This window comes from Thunnus maccoyii, chromosome 2 (genome assembly GCF_910596095.1).
Source record: "Thunnus maccoyii chromosome 2, fThuMac1.1, whole genome shotgun sequence".
Taxonomy (NCBI): domain Eukaryota; kingdom Metazoa; phylum Chordata; class Actinopteri; order Scombriformes; family Scombridae; genus Thunnus; species Thunnus maccoyii.
The window spans coordinates 30,124,166-30,143,690 of record NC_056534.1 but is presented as its reverse complement, the minus strand read 5'-3'; the positions used below and the strand labels follow the sequence as shown (position 1 = coordinate 30,143,690).

The 19,525-nt window shown below is 40.6% G+C and overlaps 2 protein-coding genes across 3 annotated transcripts; one reads left to right on the top strand and one right to left on the bottom strand.

Moving 5' to 3' along the window:
• Positions 1–12,531: 12,531 nt before the first annotated feature.
• Positions 12,532–17,690, top strand: taf5 (TAF5 RNA polymerase II, TATA box binding protein (TBP)-associated factor). 2 transcript variants are annotated; one of them, XM_042432633.1, is made up of 11 exons: positions 12,532–13,014; positions 13,527–13,755; positions 13,881–14,196; positions 14,354–14,517; positions 14,831–14,966; positions 15,440–15,560; positions 15,713–15,842; positions 15,988–16,152; positions 16,284–16,461; positions 16,700–16,877; positions 17,113–17,690. In XM_042432633.1, the coding sequence occupies exons 1-11, from the start codon at positions 12,597–12,599 to the stop codon at positions 17,325–17,327; spliced, it is 2,250 nt and encodes a 749-aa protein (XP_042288567.1). In that variant the 5' UTR covers positions 12,532–12,596; the 3' UTR covers positions 17,328–17,690. The 2 variants fall into 2 exon arrangements, with proteins under 2 accessions (XP_042288567.1, XP_042288557.1); XM_042432623.1 differs by having other exon boundaries at positions 12,533–13,014; positions 13,524–13,755.
• Positions 17,687–19,522, bottom strand: atp5md (ATP synthase membrane subunit k). Its single transcript, XM_042432760.1, has 4 exons — positions 19,430–19,522; positions 18,101–18,205; positions 17,902–17,992; positions 17,687–17,808 (listed from the first exon to the last, which is right to left on the bottom strand). Exons 2-3 carry the CDS (start codon positions 18,185–18,187, stop codon positions 17,906–17,908), a joined length of 174 nt encoding a protein of 57 aa, XP_042288694.1. The 5' UTR covers positions 18,188–18,205; positions 19,430–19,522; the 3' UTR covers positions 17,687–17,808; positions 17,902–17,905.
• Between the last annotated feature and the right edge of the window lie 3 nt (positions 19,523–19,525).

Below are 19,525 nucleotides of genomic sequence, written 5' to 3'. Positions count from 1 at the left end.
TGGCTCCACCCTCTTTGCTGCACTACATCAGCGCGGCAAATACATGCAGTCCCAAGGTATCCCATCTCCAGGCCTACAGTTTGTGTGTGTGTGTGAGTGTGTTTGCCCCTCCCCTCTCCTCCCAGCCATCTCCCTAAGTGCTGACTCGAGTTATTCCCCACCTGCTGGCAGTCGGCCCAGAAGCTGATATACTGTGTCACTGTACACACATAAACAGCTATTGATCAGGTAGAAAACACCAAAAGCATTCCATTATCTCGATGTGACCATAATTGAGAATGTCAACAGATTTTTTTTTGGCCCGTGGGATGGAGGCCAAAGGCTCGTTTAGGCGACATCTCTGACTGGTAAACTGTTAAAATATTTACCTCCCCCAATGAAGTGGACACAGTAAAACGTCTGGCTGAGTGGTGTGGACGTATGCCTGTGTGTGTGTGTGTGTACGGTATTTGTGTGCAGATGCTTGTGTGTGGCTGCTTTCGTGGATGTGGCTGAGGGTGGGTATCACAAAGGCAGCTGATCTATAGTCAGCTAACGCCCCATAATTAGAGAGCGGATCGATGGAGCAGGATCAGCTATTAATTAAAAGGCAGTTTAAAGGCTTGTACGGTCAGCTTTTGTGCAGAGTGAGCGGTCATATATCACTCGTCCACATATCTGTGTAACTTAAAAGCTTGTCCACACATTAGTTTATCTGGTGTTCTGGTGATGTGTTAACTATAAAATGATAGATGGAGGTGATTTACAGCTTTTGTTTCAGTCATTATGATTCTATTTTTAGGAGTGCAGAGAGCTGTGAGAATGAGTTCTCTCAGCGTACTGTGAGGTTATAGGATCTGAAACCCAACAGATGTCTGGATGAGACTTTTATCTGATTGACTCTTCAACTGGTGTTCACTGTGCTTGTCCTTTTTCATCAAATAGCATAATTATAGGCCCTCAGATGGTGAAGACACTATTGCTCATGGGGATGGAAATGTCATGTTAATCACATAGAATAATTTACTTTCCAAATCTGAGCCCCCTCTCTCTCTCTCACACACACACATTGTGGTAAGGTTGCCTTTTGGGGGCATTTTATTGTTTGTTTGTTTTTTTGAGAGAGAGCCAAATCACTTATTTTGGGCTTGTTTCCATAGACCAGGTTGCTAGGGGCTAGACTCAGTAAATTGAGATTCCATTGGATATATATATGAATTAAACAACTAACTAGTTTCTCTGCTTCATACTCTAAGGGCAAATTAAGATATTGCTAAAAAAAAAAGTAACATTAATATTTAATTTTATCCCCTTTGGGAAATGATTTAATCATGAAATATGATAATCTAATCACCAAATTTCTTTTTCGAAGTCTTCCCAACAACTAAATTATATTTGCCGAAATGTGTATTTGTTTTTAGCTTAATACTTAATCTGCAAACAAGTCCACCTGTGGACCTAGTTAAAATGAAAATAAAAGATCACCACATTAAGTCATTTATATTCTTTAGCCTCTCCTCAGGTGTATCTTATAGTTAAAGGATAAGGCTGGAGATTTTCTATATTACTCTTATTCAACAAATCTCATGTACAGAGCCAAACCAAACAATAAACTCATCCTACTTACAAGTATCCTGTGTATCCAAAGCCTGATATACAGTACTGTGCAAAAGTTTTAGGCACCCTAGATGTTTAGATTCTTATCCATTATGCAATACCATCAGGGAGGTGTCTGATCGGTCCCAAATGTATTCATGACATGACAATGATCCCAAGCATACAGCTAGAGTCATAAGGAACTATTTTCAGCAACATAAAGAATGATGAGTCTTGCAACAGATGGTATGATTTGGCCCCCACAAAGCCCTGATCTCAACATCATGGAGTCGGCCTAAATAATAAATCCACAGAAGAACATTCTTTCTCCAGGATGGTTACAACAACCTACCTGCAAGTTACCATGAAAAACTGTGTTAAAGTGTACAGAGGAGAACTGGTGCTGTTTTAAAAGCAAAGCTGCTCACAGTAAATATTGATTTCATTTAGGTTTCTGCTGTTTACTCAACTTTGTAAGAGGTTAATTGATAAATTAAATCAATTTATAGCAATATTTTTGTAAGCATTCTCACTTTACTTTTAGTGCCTAAAACTTTTGCACAATACTACATCTTTTAAAGCTCTGTGCTGTAGACATCCGTTGTTGTCCAAAAACTTTTAAAACCAAGTCAATGAGCCACACTGTTGCACTGGCTCACATGTACCTTCACCCCAAAGGCAATGGTTATTGTAGTTTGTTAAGAAATGGCTCTAAAGACTAATAACAGCAATAAGATCGTAACAGCAGACACCACTGCGCATGTGTGGGAATGCTTTGCTAGCTTGTTATGCTACATATCACAACATCTTGACTTTATACTGAAGTTCTTTGAGAAATTTACAATTTAGCACAAAGTTAAGAGGTTGTGATTTGTAGCACAACAAACAAGAATAGCTCTATATATGGAACCGTTCACACTCATGCGCAGTGGCATCTGCCTTACACGGAACAATTCTCCAGAGACTGAAAACGTCATCACTTTTATTACTCTTTGGACCCGTTTCTAAACAAACTAACGTGACCATAGTAATTGTGGTGCAGCAGTGTGGCTCACTGCCATGTTTTTAATAGCTTTTGGACAACAACTGAGGAACGATATATCAGGTTTTGGATACACACACAATAAGTAGGATCAATTTATTGTTGGTTTGGCTCTGCACATAAGACTTGTTGACAATAAGAAAAATATAGAAAATCACCCACCATAGCCTATAAAGTGAAATACAGGGATTTTTAAGCCATTCTGAAGATGTGTTTTAATAGCTTAGCATGTCATAAGTCTGTTGTCTAAAATTGGGTGTGAAGGTTTGCATTTGTGTGTGAAATCTGTGTATTCCTATCTTTTCATATGTGTATACCACGCTGTCCATGTGCCATCACACGTCCATCTGTCATTGTGTGTACACAGGTCAGTCAGTCCCCAAGGACATTCCCAGCATCGTGTCCACCCTCCCCTCCTCTGGTGACATCAAAAGGTTGTAACAAAGGAAAACCTGGTCCACCCCCATCACTTATTTTGTGCATCTGTTATGAGGATATTATTGTAGCTAATTATTTGCAAATGTGTTTGGAGAGTTGTGTAACTGTATCTCAAACCATAGGTATTGAGACCATAAACTCATAAGGAAGCTGTTTAGTGAGGTAATAAATCAAGTGAGAAGCAAGGTCATTTTCTCATAGACTTCCATACAATTGGACTTCTTTTTGCAACTAGTGGAGTCGCCCCCCTGATGACCATTACAAAGAATGTAGGCTTCAGACAAATATGATTACACCCACATGATACAATTACACAACTCTCCACACACATTTGCAAACAATTTAGCTACAATAATATCCCCATACATCTGCCTGTTTGTTATGTCTGTCATATATGTTTTAATGCTAAAGAGAGACTGATTGGTTCCATTTTGGCCACGCAGTATCCCTTGTCCTTCACCTCCATGATGACAGGCAACTGAATGAAAATCAATGTATCCTTTCTAATGAATTAACTGATAACCAACAATGGAACAGTAGTCCTAAACTCTTTGGCATACAGAGCGGATAAGGATGTAATTCAGGTGCCATTGACAGATCTCAGGACTTTACCAAAGCTCTCTGTCTGCATGGAAGGGATCTTTATCAGCCAGTCTATTGTCCTCGATGTCCTACTAGAGGATTTCCTGCCAATGTGACACACGCTAGGTGGGAGAGGTGTGATATCCCTCGAGAAATGATTCAGATTTATGGAGGGATCCAGCACCTCGTCCATGGAGGAAGGTAATATGGATGGAAAGAAGTGATAACACAATCATTTCACTTATATCAAGTGTTTTTGTGTTATTCATTCATGTATCCAAAAAAACTGAATTGCCTTAATTGTAAAACATCAATTTCAAATGCGTATATAGATCAAATTATGTTAACTATTTGCGTCTAAAATGTTTATATTGCCATTGGTTGCAAATTGTAATTATTGATTGAAGATTTTCCTACAGACAGGTTTTAAGTACCGGGGCTCTGACCTTTAGCAAATTGGAGGCCAACCCTTTATCTTACCCTCTCAGAAGCTGTCAGTCAGTGTGTGTGTGTGTGTGTGTGTGTGTGCGCACATGCGCGTGTGTGATAATCTTTAGACATGCTCATCAGACCGCAGAGAAGGCTAATTTGGTGGGGAAGCTATCTGAAGAGGTTTGGATTGTAGGGAACAAAGGACATTCATGCAGTGGATTGTCTCTTGTACAAAGCTGCCTTCTGTAACAACACCATGTGGTTCAACAACAAGCAACAATGAATTATAATATGTAATATATGATATAGAGATACACAGTTTTGTGTTCATTAAATAATGAGTTGAATGAAAACGCTTCAATAGACTGCATGTTTCTCAGTGAGTTTGTCATGTTGCCTTACTGTGCCGAGCTGCCTTATTAGTTTTAGATGGGGCCTGCATTATTTATTGTGATAAAAAACTGTGGTGCACAACATTGTGTCGTGGAGGACCTGCAGTTGGGGGGCTGCCTAAGTGCCTCGTTAGATCTCTACTGACAGAAAGTGCGTGGGAGGGAACACAGAGAAACAGCAAGCAGAGAGGGCATGAGACGGGGGAGAGACTGTACTGAGAGCAAAAACAACTTCTTAATATAAAATGACAGTTTTAAAATAAGATCATTAAGATCATGTACACCACTCCATACATGTTTGGTAATAGACATATAAAGGAAGTCCCTATCAGATAATGAGATCTCCAGCACCAGCTGTGAGAATGTGACAAAATACATCCATCTATTTTTATGCAGTAATGTAATCTCTGCTTAACTCTTGCATTGCACATTCCCCCAGGGTTATAAACACACACACACACAACCTGATACACTGCAAAAAATATCCATCTTTGCAAGTTACACATTAAAGTATAATTTTGCTTCATATACAACTTCAGTGTTATTTAAAGTTGCAACAAACAAACAGGTTAGCCATTTTTTTGTAAGGATGGCAATGGCGCCGGCAAATGTTTGCATGCTAACAGATATGATGTTTACGCATGGTAAACATCATATCTGCTAAACATAGATATGTTAGCAACTTTTTAGTTCAGCTTTGACCTGCTGTACTTACTATAGCCGCACATACAGTTTTCCTGTGCAATGAGGAATTAATACCAATATTTTGGTATGCTCATCTTTGGTTTTACGTCCAATATACAGTAATCTGGCCAAACTACTGGCTTATTCACAACCTGTCTGATCTGAGTGCTCATGTTTCTTTCTCACTGACATCATTTTAGCAAATTGTTGGCAGATCTGAGCAATTAACATGGTAATAGACCCATTTCACGATAGACATTTTGACTCTTTGTCAAAGCAGGAAAAGCACAGGTGGAATTAAAAACATTAATAATGGCTGCAGTCTAATCAGTTGAGCCAGTCGGTCACATTGCCGTTTGACCAGACAGGCTTCACTAGATAAAACTTAAGTTTTTTGGGCCTGGTTGGGTTTCTGTTGGACTCTGTGTTGTGCTGGGTTCCAGTTGTTTGTTGATGTTAGCGGACTCCATTTCTAAGCTAACGTTAGCTAGTATTGCTGTAGGGGGGCAGGAGAGAGGCAAGGCACTTGAGAGCGTCCATAAACATCACAATCTGTGGATTTTCCTGCCAAAACTGTCCCAGGTCCTCTTCATAGAAATCATTTCACAGGCTGTTATAGGCAACCAAGCAATGTGGGGAAGTTCTCATTTTATTATTTCTTCACATTCTGTTGAAAATTTTTGTGAAAAACTGAAATTCTTACATAATTCTTACATATTGCACCTTTAATGGCACAAAGCTATCATTCATGTGATTGTTTACACCTGTGCTTTTCCTACTTACAAGTCAAAATGTCTGCCGTGAAAATTCTCTAGTACCATAACTGATAGAGATGAAGGCAGCTAAGCTAAGTTGGTTCACTTAGCTTGCTCTAGAGCTCACTGATTAACATCTTATATCTTGTTTGTATTATCTGTACAAAAACTAAGCTAACCAGCTGCTAGCAGTAGCTTCATATTTACCATATAGGCATAGCCTATGAGTGTGGTATTAACCTCCTCATCTAACTCTCTGCCAGAAAGCAATAAATACATAAATAGAATATTTTTTGTTTTAAGAAACTACCACAAGCTTGTATTGAGTATATAAGGATTAAATCCCTAGTTTATGGGCACTTTGACAAAGTAAAGAGCATATTTCATTTACTCACCCCAAAGTTTTCCCAGCCATTTAAACAAGCTTGCCTCTATCAGGCTTCCACCGGCCCTCCATAAGGCCAGCGGAGCAGACAACTGCGTGCAGGATCTAGCTCTCCAGTTAGGTCAGTATTGAATAATGCAGGCACCCCACATTTCACCCCCCAAAATGGAGATCTCTAGTGCCACTGCTCTGCCTTCACACCCATTATTCTGCTTGGATGGGCAAAAGGCTCTAAGATGCATTCATGCACGCACGCACACAAGTGCACGCACCATCGCTTACACTCACACCTCACATAAGCCAAAGACAGAGATTGACAGGATAAAAACTGACAAGAAATAACTTGAGAGGACTGAGTAGGTTACCGTAAGGTAAAGATTTCGGGGCAACTGGTTTTTGTGATATAACCGATGTTAAGTCAGGTACCAGCCTGTCATCAAAAACACTGCAGCTCTGTTTTGTTGCGTCACCTCAGTTTGTGATTAAACTGGATGAAGATGTGATTTCTCTTTGTTGCTGAAAAAAGAATTCTCATCTTTCCTTTTCCAATTTTCACTCACTTCTTACATCATTGTGAGAAATCTGCTTTACTGTCAGCTCTATTCATTTGCTGTTTTACGTCATCCTTCACATGTTTCACGTCTCCCTTTACACCTGCTTCTCACCGTTATATCACCTCTAACATTCACAGTGTCTTTCTAGCTTCCCCCCCCCCCCCCCCCCCCCCGCCTCTCTATCAACTATACATCCTCTGAGTTTAATGTACAATCCTCTCTGTCTTGTTACTGCTCCCCCTGTGCTGCCCCACCCCTCCTGTTCCCTGACCCACCCACCATGCAGCCTTCCCCCTCCACCCTCCTTTTCTCCTTTCTTTCCCTTCATCCTCCCTCTCTCCCTCCCTCTTTGCTTCTCTTAGGGCATTTTCTACTTCTTCTGAGAGTCACACCTCATGAATTATTTACTTGTGCATCTCAGTGGGGGATTTTTTGCTGCGTTTCCTGACCGTTTACTGCTCAAAGGCAGACAGGCAGTATTTTCCGGGAGGCACAAACTCATGTCTCCTCCAAATGTGCAGGTAAGCATAACAGAGCCTCTGCTTCACATGCTGACACTCTCTGGCCGGCTGCTGAGTACTCCTGCCTGGAAACAATAAGACCATCATAACAAACTGAGGAAGGACAAACATAGAAAGATGAGGAAGCTTCATCTGAGTGTTGAGAAGACATCCAAGGCTGAGTTGAATAAAAAAGAGTGAATCAAGTCATGTTCTCGACAATTTTTATGGCAATATGAATAAATGATAATATCTTCAATGATCTCTCAAAAGATGACATCATCATGAGGAAGGCGATTTGATTTAAAATGACCATTTTGCAGCATGCAGCAGACACAGCTCGACTGCATTATTTCTCAAAGCTGTTGAAAAGCCACCATACACATGCTTGCATTAGGAATCAAACATAACTGAAAGTGAAAGACTGCTACGCCCTACTCTGCTCTCCCAGGACTACATCTCTCTCTGCTGCCTTACACACAAACACACACATACACACTTTTTCTGCAAAGTAAATCTACTAACAATAGCTTTTGCCATTAATCTTTTCGTCAGACGGAGGTAAAAGTGATATCAAAGTCACATCAATTATTAGTACCTGCTCATTTTTTTTTTCTATCTTGGGTTGGTGCCACTGACACCAATTAGCACATCTGCTATAAAGCTTCCCTCCATCATCAGAGGACATTTTTATTAGCACATAAGCAGCTTGAGGGGACATCCATAGCAACACATCTCTTCCTGATTCACATTAACCATGTAAACACAGCAATAGCCTTTTAATTCAGACCGGTAGTGCATGTCAGTGTGTGGCATCAGCTGGACTCGAGTGTTTAATACAAAATGACTGACTGGTTTTATAACAAATGCAGAAAACTACAGCAATCAACATGACAGTATCATAAAGCATCAATAGTATGGTACGGCTCGGCGGCGATACTGATTTCAAGCATGTACAGTGTATGCGAAACAGTTTCTTTTTCTTTCAGCGCCTGTGTGCTTCTACAAAGCTGTCTCTGCTGGGTACAGCCACACCCTGCTGCCTCCTGACAGAGAGAGCAAGCAAGAGAGAGAGAGACATAGAGCGAGAGAGAGAGAGAGAGAGAGAGAGAGAGAGAGAGCAACATAGCAAAGTCATCACTGAGGTGTGAAAAGAAGATACGACTGAACATGCGTCTCTCCCCGCCTCACTCACCCATTTCATTATTTTTATGAAGAGCATGTGAGCAGCTTTACATAGAAAATATAAGACCGCTAGGTCAATCTGGGCCAGAAGAAGACAAAAGGTGAGAGAGCTGTGTGGTTTAATGGTTTAATTCCCACAAGCATCTGGGAAAGGTGAACAATCACAATAACAATGAATAACATTCTCTCTTTCCCAATAAGATATCTAAGGTTGAAGAGGAACACTTATCAGTGTGAATAAGGTGGAACTGAAAAAGCAAAACCCTCCTTTTGGACAATTAAGTCCCCAAAAAGGAAAACAAGAGCAGACATTTTGCTTGAGATATATTAATATGTAGTCTGGCCAAGCAGTAGAACTGTACTCAACTGAAAGCAGCAATATAACAATACAAAAATAAAACACAATTATAGTATGGTGCCTTATTAAGCAGTATTATAAAGTTAGGTGATCCAAGTGCATGGCACTGAATGCATCATATATTATGAGTTTATCTGCAAATGTAATTTGAATCAGTCATCAGATAAAAAAAGTACAATATTTCCCTTAGAAATGGAGTGAAGTAAAAATATAATGTAAAGTATAAAGTGTCAGTACCTCAAAATGTTTCTTGAGTCGTATTTAATGAAATCCTTGTGGTCTCTTCTCACTTACACAAATCAATCCAACTGTAGTTGACTGCTGCATGTAATCATGCAGTTTTATTTCAGATCAATGTCAACACTACTGTGCTGCCATGAACTGTTAAAGCAGCTGTGGAGGAGATCGCCTATAGTTTAATTTAAAAATAAAAACACTAGTAAATCTTAAATCAGTGACCTTCACTCCTGTTTTATCTGCATATCTACTAGGTAAGGAATACAACAAGAGATATGTCGACCATGCACAGTGCAGAATTGCTGATCTGAGTGTTTTATATATCACATACATTGTCAATGTCATACAGTGTGTAACACTTAAAGTAGGCATGTGTCTTCCATTCTTAAATAGCAGCTATACACTGATCTTGCACAGATGACATGTGTGTCTCCCACACCCACCAACCAACCAACCAACCAACCAACACAACCCCAACCCTCCTCCACACGGAGAAAAGCCTCTGCAATGTTATACAACGCCCTGCTGCTTCTGCTGTGAACTCCTCTTTTGTCCCACAGTCTGCAGGTTAAGCCTGCCGCAGAGTTATCACTGTCATGCTGTCCAGTGTGGAAGAGCTGCGACAGGACAGAGGATGAGCTGCTACAAGTGCAATTGTACTTGAAATAAGCTATAATTAATAATAAGCAAGTTTACTATGTATGAGGTTTAGAGGTCTAAAGAGGTTTTGTAAGAAAATACTTATATGGGTAAATAAAAAGTAATTACACCTAATTCTGCCATCTAATTTACATTCCAGTTATAAGGTTATGGTAAAGTAAGTACAGAGTGCTGTTTAGGGGGTACTTGCAACATTTGAAATTCAAGAGAAGCACTGCCAGACTGAGTAAAATATGGCTCCTGCACTATTTTAGAATAAAATTAAATACTATAAAGTTCTGATTTTCTGTTAACATTCTCCTACAGATGAAAACAGATGCTGTGCTGACCCAGAAGATGCACAGTCAGCAGTATTTGTGTGTCTCTGACAGGGAGTTCAGAGGAGAAGAAGGTGTGTTATTGTGTATAGGCAGAAATCCACCTTCAGCAGTATGCTAATTCTGTCTGTCATGTCAAGTTAATTTGTATATCTATATCTTTGCGTACACAACATTAAATTAAGTGATTAGTGAGACTATAAGGCTGAGCAGAACTGTAATTTGTGTTTAGTAAAACCTGCATGGATGGATGGATGGATCACAGCTGTAAGGTATATCTATTATATAGAGGGGAAGATGGTGCAAATGTCTGAAAATCATATTAGAATGTGGAAATTACAAATAGCTTCAGTAACATGAAGGAAGAAGAGCAAAGGAGGATGAACAAACCTCCTTGACTGAGTTGACAGGGTGGAAATATTCTCTTTCTTGTGGGTGTATCTGGCAGCATGCTCTTTATTGTTTCTTTTGCATTTGACTGATGACATCAGCAATGCATTGCCAAGGAAGGTCATCAGGGCAGGTGTTGTGTGTGTGACCAAACTGCCACCATCTGGTATAAAATGGTATCTAATCATAAATAAAAGCATCCAGTTATGAAATAGAGGGTAGAGGGCATAGATAAATGGGATATCCTACTTCTTAAAAAATTATAACTTCTGCACAAATTCATTTATTTTTTAAAAATTTTGTTTCTGGAAATGTATTTTATCTTATTCCCTTATTCAATTTGGGTAAATCTGTCTTTGTGTGGTTGGTTCTGGTTGTTTCTCTGTTGCATTTTCATTTTGTCCTTGTAAAACACTTTGTAATCTGTAGTTTTGATAAATGCTATATAAATAAACTTTATTATTATTTATTATTATGACTGAGTCTAAACAGAATGTATTTGATTTATTTAAGGATATGCAAAACATAATACTCTAAGGGGAAACATGGAGAAGTGAGAACAGTAACTTCCAACATGCTACCCGACATAAAACATGTAACATAAAAATTAAATGATATAACTTTAAAACCAAAACTACGTCAGAGCAAACTTAACCAAAAATACATATAAATACACCTAAACACAACAAAAAGAGATTACTAGTTTAAGTTAAATGTCATTTTTAACATGCTGTCTAACTCCATAAATAAGCTTCTGGCTTGACCTCTACAAGTCCGTCTTGTTTTTGTCCACTTGTTATTTAATTACAGGCTATTAAAAAGAGCTTTTGATTACATTATGTACTTGAGGCACTATACATGAACACACACTGGCCCTGGAGCTACAGCCAAGTTGAGTATGGAGCATTTCTATCTGCGAACACAAATACTCAGGAGCATGTCCAATCATAGCCTGATATTGAACATGATGCAGCTAATGTTGTTCTACTCTGAGTTGTACAGGCAGCAGTCCCACACTAAAAAAACATTAAAACTTCACATTCAGTCAGTAAATATCAAATAATGTTATTTTGGATCACCTGTAATTTGTTAAGATGTATATAAAGTGATCTACTTTGAATCATAATTTGTGTGTGATATGGTTTTTCCACAAAAAAGTTCAATTATCTTGTTAAAATCCTTAAAGTCTCCCTCCACTCAAAAATATGTTTTCTTCTTGTTCCTTCAGTTGGATGATTAAGCTTCTCTGTGCAGAGTGATGTATGTGCAGAGTTTGTTTTTACATTCATCTATTTCTCTGTACTCATTGAAAATCTGATTTTAAGGGTTGGGCCTACACAAGCATGATTTGTAACATCACAAATAGTTTGGAAGCCAATTCTGATCCGATATTCACCTTACACAAGTGTGAAGTGGAAACTTGAAGCCTCCAATGCACAAACACTGAGAATTAACTTAACAATGAAGTAAGAGACATCTTATGTCCCGCAGAAAACCATTAGAAATCAACAGTATTCACATATGCTTGATTTTTCAATGAAGGAGAAGGAGCAGAAGCCATTTTAAGGACTATAATGTGGTGATTATACTTTTTTTGGTGGAAAAAACATATAAGACACACATCATTGTTCCAAGCAGAGGATTTTCATATGTCTTAATACATTTCTGGTGGGGATCTTTAAAATTACATCTACTCCTTCCTCATTAAAAATGTCAGAATCTATGAATCTGCAAACATATTTCATTTCAGAGGTTTCACAGCTGGACACAAGATGTCTCCTACTTCACTGTGATATTGGACCAGAAGTGGCATCCTAATCAGTTGTGATGTCACAAATCATGCACATAGGCCCACCCCTTAAAATACTGGCCTGGTAGATATTACATATAGTTTACTTGTGGACTATGAGAGTCTAGTTGAGTTGAACCTGTTGGCCATGAAACAGTTAGATATAAATCCAGACTTTCCACCAGTTGAGTGGATGGTAAGGGACAGGAGGCGGGACCTCTCCTCTGACGTACGTCAGTAAGCACCAATCAAAGGACCTGATCTTGCACGGTAGACGGTTTGCTTTTGTTAAACCTCGCACATGCGCACTTCATTTCAAAAATGGCGGCCATACAAGGTGGTATGGTCGACGCAGATGAAGAAAAAGACATAAAAACAGAACCATCAAATGATGGCTTTGGAAACAACAATGCAAACGACGGACGAATCCTCTCTACGTCCCCCGGGTCCAGTGCTCCGGCTGCAGCTAACAAACCTGCGGCGGGAGCCCCGGAGGACCAGCAGACGCTGCTCGCAGTCTTGCAATTCCTCAGAAAGAACAAACTGACCGAATCTGTCGAAATTTTGCGTCGTGAAGCGGGATTACCGGAGGATTCATTGGATCTGAAGGGGGCTGATGCCCTCGGGGCAGGCTCGGGAGGTGCTGCGGGAGGTGTGGATGTAGAAGGCGGGGATGCGAGTTCTCTTCTCAGTCGAGTGACCGTCTCATCCTCCGCCGTAGTCCAGGCGCCAACGAAAGGTCCGACTCACACACGGCTGCTGTTGTTTTTATGTGTAAAACACTGTTGCAAATGTTTCCTGATAGTATTACACCACCTAAAAGTTAGACACAAGTTTCTACATTGATAACTTATTATCTGGTGTACAGTTTCTGTCGTGTTTACTCATTTTCCTATGGCCCATTCATATCGGCTGACAGAAAACATACCTATCTTAAGTTCAGAAAATACTTTTAACTTGGGGTCCACATACTTTCAAAGTGTTCGACCACATCTCACGGTCTTCATCAGCAGATGGAGTGAGCTAGGTTGACATAGAGTTGGCTTAGTTGTTATCAAGTGTTAAAGCATTATTCTGTAGCTAAACTGACAGTTGAGGTGATGTTTAAAAAGACCATTTTTCACCATCAGTAAAGACATCTGTTATAAGAATTAGATTGGACCAGTAGTGTTGTTATTAAAGCTGTTATTGGACTAAACCAATGGTACGCTGTTCTAACTGGACATCTCACTTGGATTTCTTTCTCAGTAGCACCTGGGGAGGACCAGCCAGATGTCAATGTGGTTCTGTCTGCTTACAGCCAGCAGGGAGACCCAGCTCTGTACCAGGTTTACTACAGCGGCTTGAAAAGGTTCATAGAAACAGTTTTGGACTGTCACCGAGCAGAGCTGTCCCAGGTTTTCTACCCACTGTTTGTACACATGTATCTGGAACTGGTGTACAACAACCATGAAAATGAGGCCAAGGCCTTTTTTGAAAAGTGAGTTCCCTTCACATGTTGTATGTTCTCCCAAATTTAAAACAGAGCTTACTGGACTTTTTTAATTCATAGCATTAAATCCCACCCCTCAATAACTCCACTTCTTCTGTTTCGTACTCTCTCAGGTTCAGCGGGGATCAAGAGTGCTATTATAAAGACGACCTCAACATTTTGTCCAGCCTGACAAAGAAGGAGCACATGAGAGGCAATGAGACACTGTTGGACTTCCGCACCAGCAAATTTGTCCTGCGCATCTCCCGCGACTCTTACCAGCTGCTGAAGAGGCACCTGCAGGAGCGTCAGAACAACCAGATCTGGAACATCATCCAGGAGCACCTCTACATTGACATCTTCGATGGCATGCCACGCAGCAAGAGTCAGATCGATGCCATGTCTGGCAGCTTGGCTGGAGAGGCCAAGAGAGAGGCCAATAAGGCTAAGGTTGGCATTATACACACACACACACACACACACACACACACACACACACACACACACACACACACACACAATGGGATCTGTTTTTCCTTTCTCCTCTTTGACAACCATGTTAAAATAATTACATGTCCTGGTTGCATTATCATTCGCTTTCCTGTAGGTTTACTATGGATTGCTGAAGGAACCGGAAATTGAACTGCCTCTTGATGATGAGGATGAGGAGGCGGAGAATGAGGAGGGTAAACCCAAGAAGAAGAAACCCAAAAAGGACAGTATGGGCTCCAAGAGCAAGAAGCAGGATCCTAATGCACCTTCACAGACCAGGTATGGATTTTTCACACAACAGTATTCTGAATAGCTCTGCTTTTGCACTATTGGTTCATATACTGTCGATTCTCATCTCTTACCTCTATCAACTGACTTAGCTACAGTATTGTGGTACATACTGTACCTGTTGACAACCCCAGTTCATTATCAGAACAACAAGTCTCAATTGGATCCTTACTCATCCTTTCAGCATCCCTCAGTTATTTACTTTTTCGGTTATTTACTTGATAACTTTTTTTTTTGAAAATTCTGTTTCTGAGCTCACTAGTCAGTGACTGATGGAAAAAAATGTGTGTGTCCTGTTATTCAGGATACCTCTTCCAGAACTGAAGGATTCAGACAAGCTGGACAAGATCATGTACATGAAAGAGTCCACCAAGAAGATCCGCCTGGGACCAGAAACTCTCCCCTCCATCTGCTTCTACTCTTTCCTCAATGCGTACCAGGTAAAACACAACTATTCATTGTGTCTTTAAAGGGACCCTGTGGAATTTTTGAACACTAATAGTACTGTTGGGCAATGTTTTATGAATGTATTTCTTGTTGTATCCTGCCTTTAGTTTCATGCTTTTTCTCTGATGGACAGTCGGTGGCGGTAAAGTGCCAAGAAACATAGCAATGCAACAATAAATGGAGGGAAGAAGACTTATAGCTAGCAAACATGTTTGTAAGCAATGCACCATTTAAAAATATAAAAAAATGGTGTTGAAAATGTTTTCTGTAGAAGGACATGCACTCACCATGTTTGTTAGACTTCAAGAATGCACACAATGTGTTCTGGTGAGAAATACTAAATATGGCAAAAAGTCCACAGGTCCCCTTTAACATGCGTTCACATTTAAGCAACTGGTAGACTGGACAGTTCATTGTAAACTACAGTGGAAGTCATTTCTAATTATTCCCATCTTTTGCCCCGCAGGGTCTGACTGCAGTCGACTTCACAGACGACTCCAGTCTGATCGCAGGAGGCTTCGCTGACTCTACTGTGCGGGTGTGGAGTGTCACACCCAAAAAGCTCCGTAAAGTCAAGTCTGCAGCAGGTACAGTGTATGACAGTGACTAACGATGAATGACTGCGACCGCCACCACTTTCTTATCCCGCAGTGTGCCATAACAATGAAGGTATCTACTTCTATTACAATTAGAAAATAATGAAGTCCTTTTCCATCTTTCCCCTTTTCTTTTACTCAAGACTTGAATATGATTGACAAAGAGTCAGACGACGTGCTGGAGAGGATCATGGATGAAAAGACGGCCAGCGAGTCTAAGATCCTCCATGGACACAGCGGCCCGGTGTATGGCATCAGCTTCAGCCCAGACAGGTGAGGGAAATAGAAAGATAGATATAGAAAAGGAAAAAAGCGATGGTGTGTAGGGAACAGACTCCCACAACCCATTTCCTATGTGAGTCCGAACAAAATTTCCTTTCAAGGTAATTATTGTTGACCTACTCTTCTTGCCTTCCAGAAACTACCTCTTGTCAAGCTCTGAAGATGGCACAGTCAGGCTGTGGAGTCTCCAAACGTTTACATGTCTTGTGGGCTACAAAGGCCACAACTACCCCGTATGGGACACCCAGTTTTCCCCCCACGGGTACTATTTTATTTCCGGGGGACATGACCGAGTCGCCCGGTAAGAAACTGCAGATGTCATTTGATGAACTTGTGAAACAATACTTTCACACACATTCTGTCCGATAACATATTACAGCAACTCTGTCTACTGGTGACTTTCAGTGGTGTGTGTTCTGCTTTCTCCAACAGTCTGTGGGCAACAGATCACTACCAGCCTCTACGAATGTTTGCCGGTCACCTAGCTGACATCACTTGCACCCGCTTCCACCCCAACTCCAATTATGTGGCCACTGGGTCATCTGATCGCACCATCCGCCTCTGGGACGTCCTGACCGGAAACTGCGTCCGCATCTTCACTGGTCATAAGGTCAGACGGGTCACCAGAGCTGTAACCTTCCAATTTGGCTAAAAAATCCATTAGGGCATTTTTTAATACACATTGTCAGTTGGGTCATATTATGATAGCCAAATCTGTTGTCTTATTGTATGTTTTCTGTACACCCCCACGTAAAGATACTTTAGACTCACACATTTTAGCACAGCTGGCAGAATTTAGTGCTGCAGAGACAAGCACAGAGCCAATTTTTTAAATTTATATCCTTCAGGGTCCTATCCATGCACTGGCTTTCTCTCCAAATGGGAAGTTCTTGGCTTCAGGAGCCACTGATGGCAGAGTTCTTCTGTGGGACATTGGTCATGGACTCATGTTTGGAGAGCTCAAAGGCCACACAGATACCATCTACTCCCTCAGGTTCAGCAGGGATGGCGAGATCCTTGCCTCCGGTGGGTGCTCCACAATGTCTCTTAATATTTTAGATCAGTTGAAGACATATTCACATCAACTGTTGAACTAAATGGATTTGTCATACTGAACTTATTTAACTCCATAGCCCTTAAGTTTCTTATCTGTTGATTTCATCGTATTCACCTGCAGATACTGGTTTTTCTGAAATCAAAGCTGCAGGGGACCATGTTTCCATCTAGTGGTCAAACATTTAAAGCATCTTGTGTCTTCTAGGCTCTATGGACAACACTGTTCGCCTGTGGGATGCCATGAAAGCATTTGATGATTTAGAGACTGATGACTTCACAGCAGCAACAGGACACATCCATTTACAAGAAAACTCACAGGAGCTTCTGCTGGGCACCTACATGACTAAATCCACACCTGTCATACACCTTCACTTCACCCGGAGGAACCTGCTGTTGGCCGCTGGGGCCTACAATCCATAAAACTGAATTATGAGAAAATAGTCTATGGAAGTTTAAAATGAAGCAAACCTCTGGTCCCTAAAGTCCACAAATGGGGCAGTGGGAATACAAGCAAAACTGTATTATCATCAGGTCACCTCTAGTGATCTAGCTGTGAATGAAAATTATTGGTTAGCCAACTCCTGGCCCTTGGTCTGACAGATGTAGGCCCCGCATCAAGCTGATCTATTGCAGATATCCTCCTCGCCAGAGAAAAGTGCCATTGTTGATCAAGAACTGTTTTGAAAATCACTGCCATGAGTACAGCTTTGCTCACTATGTGGCTGACATTTCTGTATCATAGTCTTTTATACTGGTGTAAATAAATAAAAAGTGTTTTCTATGTTTTGGGCATAAATGTTCTTTATTAACATAAGCAAACCAAACAGTCATATTTTATTACAAGCACGTCCAGCTGCTTTCTCCACTCCCAGCTGTTAGAAATGATGGTCAAAATGGACATCTGTAAAGACGAGATGTGGAACATAAATTAATATATCAATAATTTGCAATGGATGTGGAAATTAACGGGATGAAGAGGCTTCAATACACTTACATTATCACTTTGCTGTGACAGCGGCCTTCTTGGGCTTCAATTTGAAGAAGAGGAAGATGCCTGCTATAGTGGCATATGTGGCCAGAACGCACTGGGGGGGAAAAAAAGGGAGAAAAACATGAGGAATACATACATAGAGATGCTGCATGTATGCAAATGCAGTTTATAGGGAAGTTGCAGACAACTACTGCCAACTCACATTCCTCCTTCCTACGATTGTGTATGCGTTGAAGTACTTGGCGATCCCAGTGAACTGGTGCTGGGTTCCGGCGTCGTGTCCTCCCATGATGGATTGTTAATGGTCCTACCACAACAACAATAGCGAATAACTGATTAATTGTGCAGGATTATACATATTACATGTTCAGAGTTGTGACAGGAGCAATGGTGGGAAATCTTGCGCATATTGACTACATTTCATAAAAAGAAAAGGCGTTATTATAGCCTGCCGCACACACACTCTCATACTGTAACTATTACGTAAGAATCTGCAACTTAAAAGGTGGTTGGCTCGGCGTGTCACTTCGATAGACGACGCTGAAGTTTGCCTCCGATTCGTGGTTAAGGGAAAGGTTAAAAGAAACAAATAATGATGTTCAGCGGCTGATTCTCCGTTTTTTCCACCATCCAGACCACATTTGACCAGATCCAGATCAAAGAACACTATCCTTAGACTTGTCAAATCTTAGTAATAATAATCTAGTCCAGATTTAATAAATTTAGGTAAAGTGGTTTTAAATCTGGGCCTTGTTTAATGAGGTCTGGATGGAGGAAAAAAAGCAATGAATTCGCCCTTTTTCTCTGTTTTCACAAATGGCATTAAGGTTTAAACAAATCTGAAACTGTGTTCTAATGACTCTCTGGAGTTTCCTTGTTAATCTAGTCCAGATTTGATGAGTCTAAGTATAGTGGTTATTGACCTGGACCTGGTCTAATGTGGTCTGCATGGGGGGAAAAAAGCAGTGAAATCTGAATTTTTTTGCAGGTTTCATACGCAAATAAAGGTCTCACATATCTGAAGCTGTGTTTAAACAGAGTTAGGCTTTTGTTACGATGTCTAACACTTTTTCACAGACGTAAGTTGTGAAAAATGGAGAATTAGCAGCTAAATGTCATTATTTATATTTCGCTTAACCTTCCCCTTAACTGCGAGTCAGAAGCTAACTTCAGCGTCGTCTTCCACAGACTACTAATGTCAAGAGGCAGAAAACATGTTTTAGTAAAACACCCCAGGATAACGTTTTCACCCAATGTCTCCACACTTTTATTTAGTCACGTTACGCTGTGGGTGACAAGTTCATTAGCGCATATTTCATTCAGTCTGACTTTGACCGGTCGATAACTGCTGGTTAGCTCTCAGTATGTTAACGTTAGCTTGGTAAGCTAGCATGCTAGTCACTACATTTTTAAGCTGTTGGTAAAATGCTACACGGTTACAGAGACGTTTAAAAGATTAAATAGGTACCATTCACTATTGCTAAAACAAAAGCGTGCAGCCAGATATAGTTCACAAGGCATATTGTCTTACCTTTACCGCACGACCCCTTAGCAGACTGTTTGAGACAAGTGCCCTTCAGCAGAGGCCGTAAAGCTAAAATTGCTAGGAAATCCCGCCCAGTCGTAA

Excerpts from the sequence above, each read along its gene's own strand:
- taf5 (XM_042432623.1), top strand. The coding sequence starts at position 12,597 with ATGGCGGCCATACAAGGTGGTATGGTCGACGCAGATGAAGAAAAAGAC. Across the intron at positions 14,518-14,830 it reads AATGCACCTTCACAGACCAG|GATACCTCTTCCAGAACTGA; the intron begins GTATGGATTTTT and ends CCTGTTATTCAG. Across the intron at positions 15,561-15,712 it reads TAAAGTCAAGTCTGCAGCAG|ACTTGAATATGATTGACAAA; the intron begins GTACAGTGTATG and ends CTTTTACTCAAG.
- atp5md (XM_042432760.1), bottom strand. The coding sequence starts at position 18,187 with ATGGGAGGACACGACGCCGGAACCCAGCACCAGTTCACTGGGATCGCC. Across the intron at positions 17,993-18,100 it reads CAATCGTAGGAAGGAGGAAT|TGCGTTCTGGCCACATATGC; the intron begins GTGAGTTGGCAG and ends TTTCCCCCCCAG.